Consider the following 15155-nt stretch of genomic DNA (forward strand, 5'->3'; position numbering starts at 1 on the left):
GGAGAAGTGATCAGTTAATAGAGATGTAATGCTCTGCAGAAAGAAGTGACTAGTACGGAGGGAAGTGATGCTCTGCAGGGAGAAGTAATTAGTACGGAGGAGAGTGATGCTCTGCAGGGAGAAGTTCTCAGTAAGTAGATTAGTGTTACTCTACAATCGCGGACACTAATATGGGGGTCTATTTTTCTCCCACTTTCTCTTCAGTGTGTGTTGCACTACATGGCAAAAAATGCAGCAATTACAGTCAATTTATTTTTAATAGACTGCCTAACTCAAAACAATGCACATCAGCATATGAAAACATGTTATTGTGCCACCCTGTGGGCATATCAGGTGTTGCACTGGAGGCCCTCTATAATTTTCAAATTGATCACCTCGGCTCTAGATGTTCAATTGTTCTATGCTCTATTGAAATAGCTTTCTTGTGCTGCCTTCTCTCTCCTTCCACATTCCATGTGTGTGTTTTCCCTCGATTGGATGCTCCCTCTGACACTGAATCCTGCATAATAAACTGATGGGATAGAATTAGGAGAGAGGGAGGGTATATTGTGTTCAGTACATGCAGGAATGGAATGCAGAGGGGTATGACAGTGGGCAGTATGTGGAGGAGAGGAGTGTGGAGGGTATGACAATGGGCAGTATGTACAGGAGAGGAGTGTAGAGGAGATGACAGAGGGCAGTATGTACAGAAGAAGAATGTGGAGGGTATGACAGTGGGCAGTATGTACAGGAGAAGAGTGTGAAGGGTATGACAGTGGACAGTATGTAAAGGAGGAGTGCGGAGGGTATGACAGTGGACAGTATGTAAAAGGAGGAGTGCGGAGGGTATGACAATGGACAGTATATGCAGGAGAGGATTGTGGAGGGCATGACAGTGGACAGTCAGTACAGAAGAAGAGTATGAAGTGACAGTGGGCAGTATGGACAGGAGAGGAGTGCAGAGAGTATGACAGTGGGCAGTATGTACTGGAAAGGAATGCAGAGGGTATGACAGTGGGCAGTATGCACAGCAGAGGAGTGTGAAGGTATGACAGTGGGCAGTATGCATAGAAAAGGAGTGTGGATGGTATGACAGTGGGCACTATGTAAAGGAGAAGAGTGTGGAGGGTATGACAGTGAGCAGTATGTACAGGAGAGGAGTGTATGACAGTGGGCAGCATGTACAGGAGAGGAGTGTGGATGGTATGACCTACCATATTTCACTCACCCCTGTACTACCTCCTGGTATGTTATTTTTGGTAGCAGCATTCTTATGCTAAATTTGTTAATACTAATTAAAGTTCCTAAATATGGAACTACACAACTCTTTATAAGCCATATAAACTGTATACTTATTGGCACATACTAAATATACTCCCTATGCAATGAGCTCTTAAAAATATTGTTTATACATTAAGTACTCTGAGCATTACAAGCCATACAAAATTTATACTCATTGATATATATTAAGTATACTCTCTCTGCAATGAGCCTTTAAAAATATTGCTTATACATTAAGTATTCTGAACATGTATTTCATTTTTCAAGTACCCTTCATATTAGTTTGTCCCCTAACTTTTTCCAAGGCATTCATAATGGATCCTTTTTATACTTATGGTACCTTAATTCTTTGTTTTTAGGGTTGCCTCTCTCGACCCCAGTATATCGCTTTGGCCTATACGCGTCCGGGTCGGGCAGGATAGGCGAATCTGTACATCTTCTCGTGGAGACTGCTGCTCATTAACACCTAGCTTTAACCGCCTAAGAACAGCACCCGTACCCACTACACTACAACTGCCCACCATCCCATCTTGCCTTTTCGTGTGGTCTTTTAAAAAAAACCCTTTTCAGAGTAACCAATGAAACTCTCCCAGGTAGGTGATCAAGTGATCATTTAAACTTTCAAATAGCTATCCAGTGGTAGTTCTTTACAACATCTGATTTATGCACCACTTTTCTCAATTAATCCAGATGAACCCCTCTTTTCAATCATGCCCCTGAAGAAGGACTGAAAAAATATTAAGCACCCCGAAACGCGTCGGGCTTGAAAAGAGTCTCTCTGTATACCCCATCATTGCTTACTGTTTGATGTATACCATGCTAATTATGTATTACTACTATGCTACCTAGGATATCCACATTGTTTTTAGCAAATTTATCTCTTTACTAAATAAAAATTATTCTTTTATACTTTATATTAGTTTGTACTTCTCTACATTTTCTACTTTTGTGCAAGTGCCAGGAAAGTCCACTTAGGGGAACCCGCTTTTTTATGGTATGACAGTGGGCACTATGTAATGGAAAATAGTGTGGAGGGTATGACAGTGGGCAGTATGTACAGGAGAGAGTGTGACGAGTATGACTATGGGCAGTATGTACAGGAGAGGAGTGCAGAGAGTATGACAGTGAGCAGTATGTACAGCAGAGGAGTGTGAAGGTATGACAGTGGGCAGTATGCACAGAAAAATAGTTTGGATGGTATGACAGTGGGCACTATGTAAAGGAGAAGAGTGTGGAGGGTATGACAGTGGACAGTATGTACAGGAGAGGAGTGTGGAGGGTATGACAGTGGGCAGTAGGTACAGGAGAGGAGTGTGGAGGGTATGACAGTGGGCAGTATGTACAGGAGAGGAGTGTGGATGGTATGCCAGTGGGTACTATGTAAAGGAAAAGAGTCTGGAGGGTATGACAGTGGGCAGTATGTACAGGAGAGGAGTGTGGAGGGTATGACAGTGGACAGTATGGACAGGAGAGAAGTGTGGAGGGTATGGCAGTGGGCAGTATTTACATGAGAGGAGTGTGGAGGGTATGGCAGTGGGTGGCATGTACAGGAGAGGAGTGTGGAGGGTATGACAGCGGGCATGATATACAGGAGACGAGCATGGAGGGTATGACAGTGGGCAGTATCAGAGTCCAAATATACATAATTAACACCTTGCAAATACTTTAAAAACAATTGTGGTACCATATCTACATTTAAACCCGTTGGCTGTAATGTATTAAGATCGTGGATCCACTTAACCTTCCAAAAAAAAAATTAGGCATTAGTTCCTGATTTCATCAATACATTGTAGATGAGAAACTGAATGTCTCTTCTACAAAGCATCTGACTAATGGTAGTACTGCCAACTTCTCTTGTATTGTCAGTCTATATGATCTTTCAGCTTCCATGTATTCTTCCCTATATCGGAGAGACCACAAGGACATTTTATTAAATAAATAACATCCCAGCTTTGCCATAGTAAATCATGTTTGTCTGGAATATAACCTTCCCTATGAGGGTGTAGGGATTTTTTATCCTGAGTCATGAATGTATCAAACATAAGCAGAGAAACAAGCACATGCGTTCGCCCCTGAAAAAGTAGTAAGGCATCTTTTGGACTTGCGGTGCTGCTTACCACCCTCTAAAAAGTGAATCTGCAGTGGGTCTCTTTTCAGGAGGGTGATATCGCAGCAGCTGACGTCAAGGAAGCGCTACAGTTTTACACTCTGGTGCAGACAAGCCGGAACAGACTGAAGTGCGGAGGGTGAGGGAAGATTACATGCTGGCAGGAATGCACAGAATCACTGAAGTAGGAAAAGGACAGGGAAAACACAAGGATCACAGGCACAGGCTCGGGGTCACAAAGATGGATTCAAACTGGATACTAGGAATGCTGGGATACTGAGAGACACTGGAGCTGGGTACGGGCTGGACAGACACTAGGCCTCTGGCTCTTTCACTAAATACAGGCCACCCACCTGAAACACATTTTTTTGTATAATATTACGGAGGTGTCTTGTTCTATTTTTGTGTAGCGCCCTCCTAGGTTGTAAGGATGTTAGGTACAATTTATTTTATATTTTTTTTTTTTTTGGCTCCTCTGTAATCATTGGAGCAGCTGTTGATTTCTTTGGGCTGTTCTGGATCTCACAGGCTGCAGGTTTGATTGCTTCCCCCTGCCTTATAAAGACTTCTAGAACATAGGGGGCTGGGAGAGTCAAATGGACAGCTTGTATATTTATTGTGCTGCAGCCAATCCCTGAGGAGGTGTGCCCAGTAGAGATGGGCAGGACAGAAAAATTTGTTTAGTTTCACTTCTGTTTCATTTGTGGCGTTAATAAATTAATTTTGTCATATTCGTTGTTAGAATGATTCATTTTCGCAATTTGTTTCGTATATTCTGATTAATTTAATATGTTTGGATTTGTTTTCGTATAGTCGTTATTTTTTTAATCAAATTTGAAAACTTACTTGAATTCAAGACGGAAATATATTGCAATAAATAAAATAAAAGAAAAACCTGAAAAAACAGAACAGAGAAGGAAATACTTGTAGAATAGAAAGTAATAGAAAAGAACATAGTCTATTCTATTCTTTTATTTTCTATTCAGTTTTCTTCTATTCTGTTTTACTCCATTCTATGATTTCCTACTCTATTCTGTTTTTATTCCTATACTTTTCTTGTACATTCTATTTTATTAGAATCTATAAAGCAGCCCAAGTAGGACGTTTTCAGTTTTCTTCTATTCTGTTTTACTCCATTCTATTATTTTCTACTCTATTCTGTTTTATTTTCTATTCCTTTATTTTCTATACTTCTTTTATATTCTATTTTATTCTACTCTATTCTAGCAGCCCAAGTAGGAATAATCATCTTATTCAACTTTATACATTACTGTATTTATTGCAATATTTTTCCATTTTCTAATTCAAATTCGTTTTCAAATTCAGATAATTTGATTTGTTAGAATTTATTTTGGATTCATTAAAATTCGTTACTATTGTGATTCGGAATTTCGCATACATCTGAATCTCCGAATAGTGAAAATTTTGCCCGAATTTCGATTCATAAACAAAACAAATCACATATGTCTAGTGCCCAGTAGGTGGCTGGATGGGAACATGAAGATGGGGTCTGAAGCAGCCCTGTCTTGTCCTTTCTGGTGAAGTTCCTAGCCTTAGGGGCTGCTGCCCCTTTTGAGACAGCTTGCTGGACTTGCAGTAATTCATAGAGTTCCCAGCTGTGGCAGAGCTGGGGGGTCCATTTCTAATCAGCCTGGGAGCTAACCAAGCAGTCTCAATGAGGGATATGGTTTGAGGCAACCCCCAGCACTGGTGCCACAAGCGGCACGCAAAGTCTTTTTTCCCGGCACTCGATTCCCTCCCCATCAGCAGAGCAGCGCAGGGAAGTGTCAGTGAGACACTAATACATTCTAATTTCAGAATTCCCCACACCGCACCTGTACTGAGGGAGGAGGCACTGTGCCCCCACATATTGTAAAAGATGGGAAACATTGTTTGGTTCTCTAACTTTGCTGTAGCTGCGATCGTCAGATTTTGTGATGGGGAAGAGATTGGGTGCAGTTCTGCTAGGGCGGGGGGGGGCATCCCTGCTTCCAGGAGGATGGTCATTGGCCACTGCTAAGCCAATCACAGTCCTGCTAGCCCCGTACACCATCTGGAGGAAGACAACTCGCTTGGTTGCCACCACTAATCTCAGAAAGAAGGGATTTCACGGTGATTGAGAAAACCCCAATCAGGTGACAGTTTGTTGAAATTATTCCTGAACTTTTGCGTCACTTACTACTGAACCCTGGCATTCTGTGTCCCTTTAAGCCACAACCAGTATTCAGCGCAATGAAAATCGCACCCAACTACTTTTTCTCAGGTGCGGGGGCCCAACCTATGATCCTGAACACAGGCCCACTGCTTTCAGAAAATGCCCCTGACCTGAGCTCATCATTGCGTATCCAATCCATATGCTTGTACATCCCATACATCCCATACATGCACGTGGGCTGGATGTGAGAGGTGGATGTGAGAGGTGGATCAGCAGGATGAGTGTGCCAGGACAGGTAGATGTGTCTCATCTCTGCTTCCTTTCACCACTCTGCATATCATAGATGAGAAGAGGGTACAGCATTGGGGAAAATGAGCAGGAGGGGTTCAGAGGTGGGATAGAAGAGCAGGAGGGTACAGCGGTGGGGGAGATGTGCAGGGAGGTACAGTAGTAGAAAAAATGAGAAGGGGGTTCAGCAGTGGGACAAAAGAGCAGGGGGGTACAGTGATGGGTCAGATGAGCAGGGGGTTCAGTGTTGAGGCAGAAAAGCAGGGGGGGGATAGAGCAGTGGGGCAGATGTGAAAGGAGGTGTATTGGTGGGGCAGGAAAGCAGGGGGTACAGAGGTGGGCCAGAAGAGCAGGGGGGTACAGAGGTGAGACAGATGAGCAGGAGGTACATTGGTGGGGCAGATGAGAAAGCGGGCTACAGTGGTGCGGCAGATGGGTTCAGTGTTAGGACAGATGAGAAGGTGATTCAGTAGTGAGACAGATGAGCATGGGGGTACAGTGGTGGGGCAGAAGAGAATGGGAATACGGCTGTGGAGCAGATGTGCAGGGAGGTACAGTGGTGGGGCAGATGAGAAAAGGGGTACATTGATGGGGCAGATAAGCAGGGGGGTTACAGTGGTGGGACAGAAAAGCAAGGGAGTACAGGGGGGGGGGGGGGGGGTAGATGTGCAGGAAGTACAGTGGTGGGATGGATGAGAAGGGGGTTCAGCAGTGGAACAGAAAAGCAGGGGGTACAGTGATGGGGCAGATGAGAAGGGGGTTACAGTGGTGGGAAAGATGAGCAGGGGGGGGTTAAGTGTTGGGGCAGAGGAGAAAGAAGGTACATTGGTGAGACAGATGAGCAGCGGGTTACAGCGGTGGGGCAGATGTGCAGAGGAGAAAGGAGGTACATCGGTGGAACACATGAGCAGGGGTCACAGTGGTGGGGCAGAAGAGCAGGGGAAAACAGAGGTGGGACAGATGTGCAGGAGGTACAGTCGTGAAGCAGATGAGAAAGGAGGTTACAGTGGTGCGGCAGATGAGGTCAGTGTTAGGACAGATGAGAGGATGGTTCAGTGGCGGAGCAGATGTGCATGGAGGTACAGTGGTGGGGCAGATGAGAAAGGGGGAACATTGGTGGGTCAGATGAGAAAGGGGTTACAGTGGTGGAATAGATGAGCAGGGTACAAGAAAAACAGAAATGGAAGGTGCGCACACCTAGTGCATTACCAGAGATAGTTTAATAATAAAATGTTTGTATAAAAGTGGGTACTCACAAAATGCAACTGACAAAGGGCCATAAAAACAGTGCATGGACATGCACAGAACATGGGGTACAGCTAATGCATTTCGGGGGCGCACCCCCTTCCTCAGAGCTAGATGTGGTTGATCATGTGTAGGCAAGTCCGTTCATTCAGAAAGTCCGTCGAAAAGTCCACCAGACCTAGTCCCTCGAAAAGTCCGCCCGTGTGTACGCGCCATTACAGGGTCTCAGTGCTGGCCATTTCTAATAACCCTTGACAGGAGTATCCTCCTGTTGCTATTCAACGTGACTTGAACATCTCATACCACTCTCACCCCTCTCCTATCCCAAGTTCTACAAGCAATAACCTACAAAGACAACCCTTAGTTTATTCGAGCCAAAGTGAATGGATTGTTGCTTGTATGACCGGTGGCTTCTGCACTGTCTAGAACTATTTAAATCAGCGCCCCCTACAGGAGTAGCGCTACATTTGTTCATTGACCATAAACATGGAGCCCTCTTGGAGAATAAAGACGGATTATGATAAAAATGAATACAAGTTTCTAACTTAAAATGATTTATTCTTTAATAATATATCTTTTCCCACCCCCTACAACTTCCAAAGTTTTTTTTTTTTCTCCAACTTTTGTGTTCTATTTGACCAAACTCTTTTCAGCACTGGAAAAGGTTTTTATTGTGTGAACAGGGTGATCCAGGCACCCTTTATAGTACGGCATTTCACGGCTCTCTTGGAACCAGCTCCACAAAAGTCCAGGAGAAGAACCGGTCGAGGTGAGGAGTCCATGCCCTTGTCGTCAATGGTCACAACTAGATTCCTGCTGGAAAACAACCAGGAGGAAACATCTTCAGGAGCTGGTCACACACTGGGCATGCAGCAGTCTTTTTTGGGTTTCATCCCCACTGTAAACGGATATGTTTTAGAGAGTTCTTCTGAAGGCGACCCGGAGAGTGGGCCAGCGTGGAGTGCATTCCTGTCTACCGGTCAGCCACCAGGACCAGGTGAAGGACCAAGGGGATCAGTTAAAGTTAAATTTAAAGTGGAAATTGCCTGAGCTGAAAGGGTTAAACTCAAAAGGCCACTGCTGGTGGTGTCCGGAGCCTTGCTGGTTCTCGGGGTCCAGAGGGTCTTCTCCAGCATCCACTTTCTGACGCATCTCTGAAAGAGGCAAAGAAAGGATCAGAGGCAGTTGTATACAAGCTAGTTCAGCCGTTCTCAGCCTTTTTACTGTGAAGGTTCCCTCAAATAGTTAAGGTGTCAGGGAGCCCCTCCTGCAATTAGGTCTACGAATTGTGGTACATTAGTGGTCAGTGTAGGGCCTCCATTCTTTGTGGGACAATGGTGGTTCGTGCAGGGGCTCCATACTTTGGGGGTCAATAGAGGTCAGTGTAGGGCCTCCATACTTTGGGGGTCAATAGTGGTCAGTGTAGGGCCTCCATACTTTGGGGGTCAATAGTGGTCAGTGTAGGGCCTCCATACTTTGGGGGTCAATAGTGGTCAGTGTAGGGCCTCCATACTTTGGGGGTCAATAGTGGTCAGTGTAGGGCCTCCATACTTTGGGGGTCAATAGTGGTCAGTGTAGGGCCTTCATACTTTGGGGGTCAATAATGGTCAGTGTAGGGCTCCCCATACTTCGAGGGACAATGGTGGTCAGTGTAGGGCATAGACATAGCACCCTCACATGCACTAACTCTCCCTTGTTACAGTAGCTCTGAGGTAAGAAATAATGCAATGGAGGAGATGGTGGATCACACATGTGCAGGGGTTTAAGAGCTTGCTTCTTTGATGATGGGGGATGGCTGGATGTGCCTTACCAACGTCATAGCAACACGGCAGGATAGGATTATGCCATCTTTGGGAGTTTTGCCAAGCTTCGGGAGGTAAGTAAATGGCCTATACACCTATAGCAAGGGAATTACTTAACTGTGGTCAAAGCTGCACAGTTTGTTTTTCCCTACAGGCATCTACACAGTCAGTTTTTTAACTAACCCTTTAAACAGTACCCTTAAACATTTACCATAGAGCTTTACAATTACTAGGGAGCATGAGCTTTGCTAAATGCAGAGCAATAGGTCAGATGGTCTGATTTTGCAAGGGTAGTGTTGGACTTCAGCAGAGAGACCGCTGCTTCCACACAGAACTTGAAAATACTTTTTTTTTGTGTCCAGTAAATATGAGATTTTACACTACAGGAAAGCAGTAGTCTTTACCTGGGTCTGTTAACACTTCTTTGGCAGCTGCAATATCGATGAATTTCTTCTCAGCTTCTCTTTTTTCCTCCTCTGACTGAAAGTTGTCTGGGTGCCACTGCTGTGCCAACTTCCTGTATGCTTTGATCACTTCCTGCTTGTTGGCGTTTCTATGAGAAAGTAATGCTGGAGTCACCACGGTCTGTTCCCATGACACATGCACTATGCACACAGATCAATACAGTTGCTATGGAGGTTACCTCTTCACGCCTAGGATCTTGTAGTAATCCCGTTTCCGGGACTGTTTGAGCAATTTCTGAGCCCTCTCCAGACCTTCCTTTATTTCCTCGTTCTCTCCGTCCAATTCTTTTGCTTGCTGGAAATCCTCCACCGCTGCCAGAGAAAAAAAAAGACAAAAATGTGAAAAAAGATTATTTCAGATAATGAGAGAAGCACTGCAGAGTCCTCTGAAAGCTGAAGTGCCATTTATGGGGAAAAAAAAAAATTACATTATATATATATATATATATATATATATATATATATATATATATATATATATATATATATATATATATATATATATATATATATCTTGTTCTTCCCCCTTCCTCCCTGATCAACACGCAAAAAAAAAAAAAAGTTTCAATCAAATTATTTTGTTTTCAAGAGATACTAAATTTTGAGACCAAGTGATGTCATTACTGGGACTGTCTGCTGATGTTGGACTCCAGCTTGATGGGAGAGGCTGGCAGCACCCCGACGCAGATCTCGTTCATATAAAAGAACACATTCCCAGAATCCCTTTAGATGTGCATGCTGCTCCTCCCTGCCGACAAAAGGGTGTTCTAGACTTTAAAGCGGAGTTCCACCCAAAAAGTGGAACTTCCGCTCATGTGTCTCCTCTCCCCCTCCGGTGCCACAATGGCGGGGGGGGGCAGGATATCTGTCTTTGACACTTCCGGGAGTCCAGGCCGCGGTCCGTGACATCACCGCGGGACTCCCTCCTCCTCTCCCTGTCGCTGGGCCAGTAGGAGAAAAGAGCGGCCCTCGTGCATACGCAGTAGGGTTCCCGGCGTGAAGCCGTAAGGCTACACTGCCGGGTACCCTTACCCGCAATGGCGGCGGCAGCACCCGACAGCTGGTGGAAACATCAGCTGCGGTGCCGACATTGCTGGACTCCAGGAGAGGTAAGTGTCCTATTGTTAAAAGCCAGCAGCTGCAGTATGTGTATTTTTTTTTGGCTGGAACACTGCTTTAACTGTGCAGTCTGCTGAGCATACACGTCTAAAAAGGATGATGACGATTTGTTCTTTCAAATAATGCTCAGGAACAAAATGATTGTAGGTAGAATAAGCTAATAGCAGTGGGCAATGACAATACAGATCGGGAAGAGAGCGGATAAATGAAGATCAACTTTGATCAAACAGGAAATGAAGATGGGCCCAAGATAGCTGCTGTAGCTTCAACGCGTCATATCCTAGAAAAGACGCAAGTGTGCAGCCAATTGAAAGTAATCAGTTTCAACAAGAGAGTATTTGCTACAAGTGTGGGAACAAAGGATGCAGTTCAGCTATAAAACCTGAAGATGTTGTTATTACAAATCCAAACATTAAGGAGTTTAGTCCTTGCAAGGATAGAGAATGGAGTTATGCACATTAAACCTGTATATCCCGGGGGCAACTGCGCACCCAGGACCACAGGTTTACAGATCAGGTACGGCCTAATACAGTCATTTATTCTAAACCAAATACAGCCATTAGGATGGCTAAAGGCCAATGAAACTTAGTGTATGGAAATCATGGCTTATATCAAGTAATGCTTGGGTAACCAGTGAGAAGGTGGGTGAGGAATTAAAAAAATAAATAAATAAATAAAGCAGAGTGGAAGAAAGGGAAAGGATGGGGGGAAAAAAAAGACCCAAAAAGGAGAGAAGACTAAAAAGGAGATGACACAAGTAAGACAAGGGCAGGACATGGGAGAGGAGAGGGCAGGACTAGACTACAGACAGCAGTGGATAGGAAATAAGAGGAATGGATAGAACAAGAGAAATGAGAGTAGGGAAAAGTTGGGCTGGAGACAGGAGAGGGCATAGGGAGTGAGGAGGACATCAAAAATGAGAGGAGCAGGCAGGCCTGGACACAGGAGAGAGGGCAGGAAGTACGAGGAGTGGAGAGGACACAGAAGAGAGGGGCAGGAAGTACGAGGAGTGGAGAGGACACAGGAGAGAGGGGCAGGAAGTACGAGGAGTGGAGAGGGCACAGGAGAGAGGGGCAGGAAGTACGAGGAGTGGAGAGGGCACAGGAGAGAGGGGCAGGAAGTACGAGGAGTGGAGAGGGCACAGGAGAGAGGGCAGAAAGTACGAGGAGTGGAGAGGGCACAGGAGAGAGGGCAGAAAGTACGAGGAGTGGAGAGGGCACAGGAGAGAGGGGCAGGAAGTACGAGGAGTGGAGAGGGCACAGGAGAGAGGGCAGAAAGTACGAGGAGTGGAGAGGGCACAGGAGAGAGGGGCAGGAAGTACGAGGAGTGGAGAGGACACAGGAGAGAGAGGGCAGGGAATACGAGCAGTGGACAGGACACAGGAGAGAGAGGGCAGGAAGTACGAGGAGTGGAGAGGACACAGGAGAGAGAGGGCAGGGAATACGAGCAGTGGACAGGACACAGGAGAGAGAGGGCAGGAAGTACGAGGAGTGGAGAGGACACAGGAGAGAGGGCAGGAAGTACGAGGAGTGGAGAGGGCACAGGAGAGAGGGGCAGGAAGTACGAGGAGTGGAGAGGGCACAGGAGAGAGGGACAGGAAGTACGAGGAGTGGAGAGGGCACAGGAGAGAGGGGCAGGAAGTACGAGGAGTGGAGAGGGCACAGAAGAGAGGGGCAGGAAGTACGAGGAGTGGAGAGGGCACAGGAGAGAGGGGCAGGAAGTACGAGGAGTGGAGAGGGCACAGGAGAGAGGGGCAGGAAGTACGGGGAGTGGAGAGGGCACAGGAGAGAGGGGCAGGAAGTACGAGGAGTGGAGAGGGCACAGGAGAGAGGGGCAGGAAGTACGAGGAGTGGAGAGGGCACAGGAGAGAGGGGCAGGAAGTACGAGGAGTGGAGAGGGCACAGGAGAGAGGGCAGAAAGTACGAGGAGTGGAGAGGGCACAGGAGAGAGGGCAGAAAGTACGAGGAGTGGAGAGGGCACAGGAGAGAGGGGCAGGAAGTACGAGGAGTGGAGAGGACACAGGAGAGAGAGGGCAGGGAATACGAGCAGTGGACAGGACACAGGAGAGAGAGGGCAGGAAGTACGAGGAGTGGAGAGGACACAGGAGAGAGGGCAGGAAGTACGAGGAGTGGAGAGGGCACAGGAGAGAGGGGCAGGAAGTACGAGGAGTGGAGAGGGCACAGGAGAGAGGGACAGGAAGTACGAGGAGTGGAGAGGGCACAGGAGAGAGGGGCAGGAAGTACGAGGAGTGGAGAGGGCACAGGAGAGAGGGGCAGGAAGTACGAGGAGTGGAGAGGGCACAGGAGAGAGGGGCAGGAAGTACGAGGAGTGGAGAGGGCACAGGAGAGAGGGGCAGGAAGTACGGGGAGTGGAGAGGGCACAGGAGAGAGGGGCAGGAAGTACGAGGAGTGGAGAGGGCACAGGAGAGAGGGGCAGGAAGTACTAGGAGTGGAGAGGGCACAGGAGAGAGGGGCAGGAAGTACGAGGAGTGGAGAGGGCACAGGAGAGAGGGGCAGGAAGTACGAGGAGTGGAGAGGGCACAGGAGAGAGGGCAGAAAGTACGAGGAGTGGAGAGGGCACAGGAGAGAGGGGCAGGAAGTACGAGGAGTGGAGAGGACACAGGAGAGAGAGGGCAGGGAATACGAGCAGTGGACAGGACACAGGAGAGAGAGGGCAGGAAGTACGAGGAGTGGAGAGGACACAGGAGAGAGGGCAGGAAGTACGAGGAGTGGAGAGGGCACAGGAGAGAGGGGCAGGAAGTACGAGGAGTGGAGAGGGCACAGGAGAGAGGGACAGGAAGTACGAGGAGTGGAGAGGGCACAGGAGAGAGAGGGCAGGGAATACGAGCAGTGGACAGGACACAGGAGAGAGAGGGCAGGAAGTACGAGGAGTGGAGAGGGCATAGGAGAGAGGGGCAGGAAGTACGAGGGGTGGAGAGGACACAGGAGAGAGAGGGCAAGGAATACGAGGAGTGGAGAGGACACAGGAGAGAGAGGGCAGGGAGTACGAGGAGTGGAGAGGACACAGGAGAGAGGGTAGGGAGTATGAGCAGTGGAGAGGACACAGGAGAGAGAGGGCAGGGAATACGAGGAGTGGAGAGGACACAGGAGAGAGAGGGCAGGAAGTACGAGGAGTGGAGAGGACACAGGAGAGAGGGGCAGGAAGTACGAGGAGTGGAGAAGACACAGGAATGGAGAGGAGGCGGCAGGACAGGATTGGAAAAAGCAGAACAAAACAGAATAGTGGAGAGACAAAGGAAGGGAGACGAGATGGCATGGCTGGACTGGAGACAGAAGAGAACAAACCACAAAATAGAAGAGCAAAAAAAGAAGACTAGAAATAAGAGGAACAAAAAGGACAAGAAACAGGAGAGGAAGGACAAGAGGCATTTAAGGACAGAATACAAGAGAAGGGAGGATAGGGGAGTACAGGACACATAAGAGAAGAGCAAAATACAAGGGAAATGAACAGGAAAATAACATTTGAGCATGGAATGAGTAGCAAATGAGAATGAAATGATAGATGAAAGAAGCAGTTAGAAGAGCTGGAGCTCTTCTCAGCACACACCTTTCTCATACTCCTCATTCTGGATATAGGCTTCGGCTCTGTCCTTCAGCACCTGTGGATTCTGAGGATCTCTCTGATGGGATTCTGTACATGTCTTAATGGCTGCCTCTGTGTGCTGACTCTACAGGTCACAGGATACAAAAGGTGACACTTTATTATGGTACAGATCTCAGCAAGGTTTATATGACCCTAAACACGACTATAGGACTCACCTTAGACAAGCAGTGACAGATCCGCTCTTTTGCCTCTTTCTTGTAAATTTCCACATTGGGTTCTGTTTTTATGGCCGCTTCAAATTTTTCTATAGCAGCTTCGTATCTGCAGAAAAAAAACACACAGTGGGTGTGAATTGGGACTACTACATCAGACCTAAAGAAATACAAATTTTTTTTAAAAACGCACTTCACCATATCATGGCAGACCACACCCGTATTTATCTTTTTGATTGTCTTTGCCTTATCAGCCAAGAAAAGACACGACACATATCTCCATAGCCCAGGAGAGGCACTTTTCCTTTTAGTTAACCACTTGACCTCTGGAAGGTTTACCCCCTTCATGACCAGGCGATTTTTTGCAATATGGCACTGCGTTATTTTAACGGACAGTTGTGCAAAGCTGTACATAAATAAAATGTTTGTCCTTTTTTTCCTACAAATAAAGCTTCCTTTTGGTGGTATTTGATCACCTCTGCGTTTTTTATATTATAAAACAACAACAACAACAACAACAACAAAAAAAAGACAATTTTGAAAAAAAAAAACAAAAAAAAAAAAACAAAAAAACTAAAATATTTTTTACTTTCTGCTATAAAACATATTCCATAAAACATTTTAAAAATCAAATTTCCTCATCAAATTAGATAATATGAATGCTGCTACATATTTTTGGGACAAAAATTCCCAATAAACGTATATTGATTGGTTTGCGCAAAAGTTATAGCGTCTACATACTATGGTGTGTGTGTGTGTATATATATAAGAGATGTGTATATGAGATATATTATATATATATATATATATATATATATATATATATATAGATAGATAGATAGATAGATAGATAGATAGATAGATAGATAGATAGATAGATAGATAGATAGATAGATAGATAGATAGATAGATAGATATGAACACTGTGTTAGAAAATAA

General features: G+C 46.0%; 1 protein-coding gene across 4 annotated transcripts in view; it reads right to left on the minus strand.

The window, feature by feature from the left end:
- Nucleotides 1–7014: 7014 nt before the first annotated feature.
- LOC141133567 (dnaJ homolog subfamily C member 3-like) overlaps nucleotides 7015–15155 on the minus strand; it is a 30338-nt gene continuing 22197 nt past the window's right edge. For all 4 annotated transcript variants that reach the window (XM_073623029.1, XM_073623027.1, XM_073623031.1 and 1 more), the window contains exons 9-13: nucleotides 14220–14325; nucleotides 14008–14128; nucleotides 9501–9633; nucleotides 9262–9410; nucleotides 7015–8209 (exon numbers count right to left, since the gene is read on the minus strand). In XM_073623029.1, the coding sequence (XP_073479130.1) occupies nucleotides 8070–8209; nucleotides 9262–9410; nucleotides 9501–9633; nucleotides 14008–14128; nucleotides 14220–14325 (649 nt within the window). In that variant the 3' untranslated portion in view covers nucleotides 7015–8069. The remainder of the gene's footprint in view (nucleotides 8210–9261; nucleotides 9411–9500; nucleotides 9634–14007; nucleotides 14129–14219; nucleotides 14326–15155) is intronic.

The sequence above is a fragment of the Aquarana catesbeiana genome, linkage group LG03, assembly GCF_042186555.1.
Source record: "Aquarana catesbeiana isolate 2022-GZ linkage group LG03, ASM4218655v1, whole genome shotgun sequence".
NCBI lineage: Eukaryota > Metazoa > Chordata > Amphibia > Anura > Ranidae > Aquarana > Aquarana catesbeiana.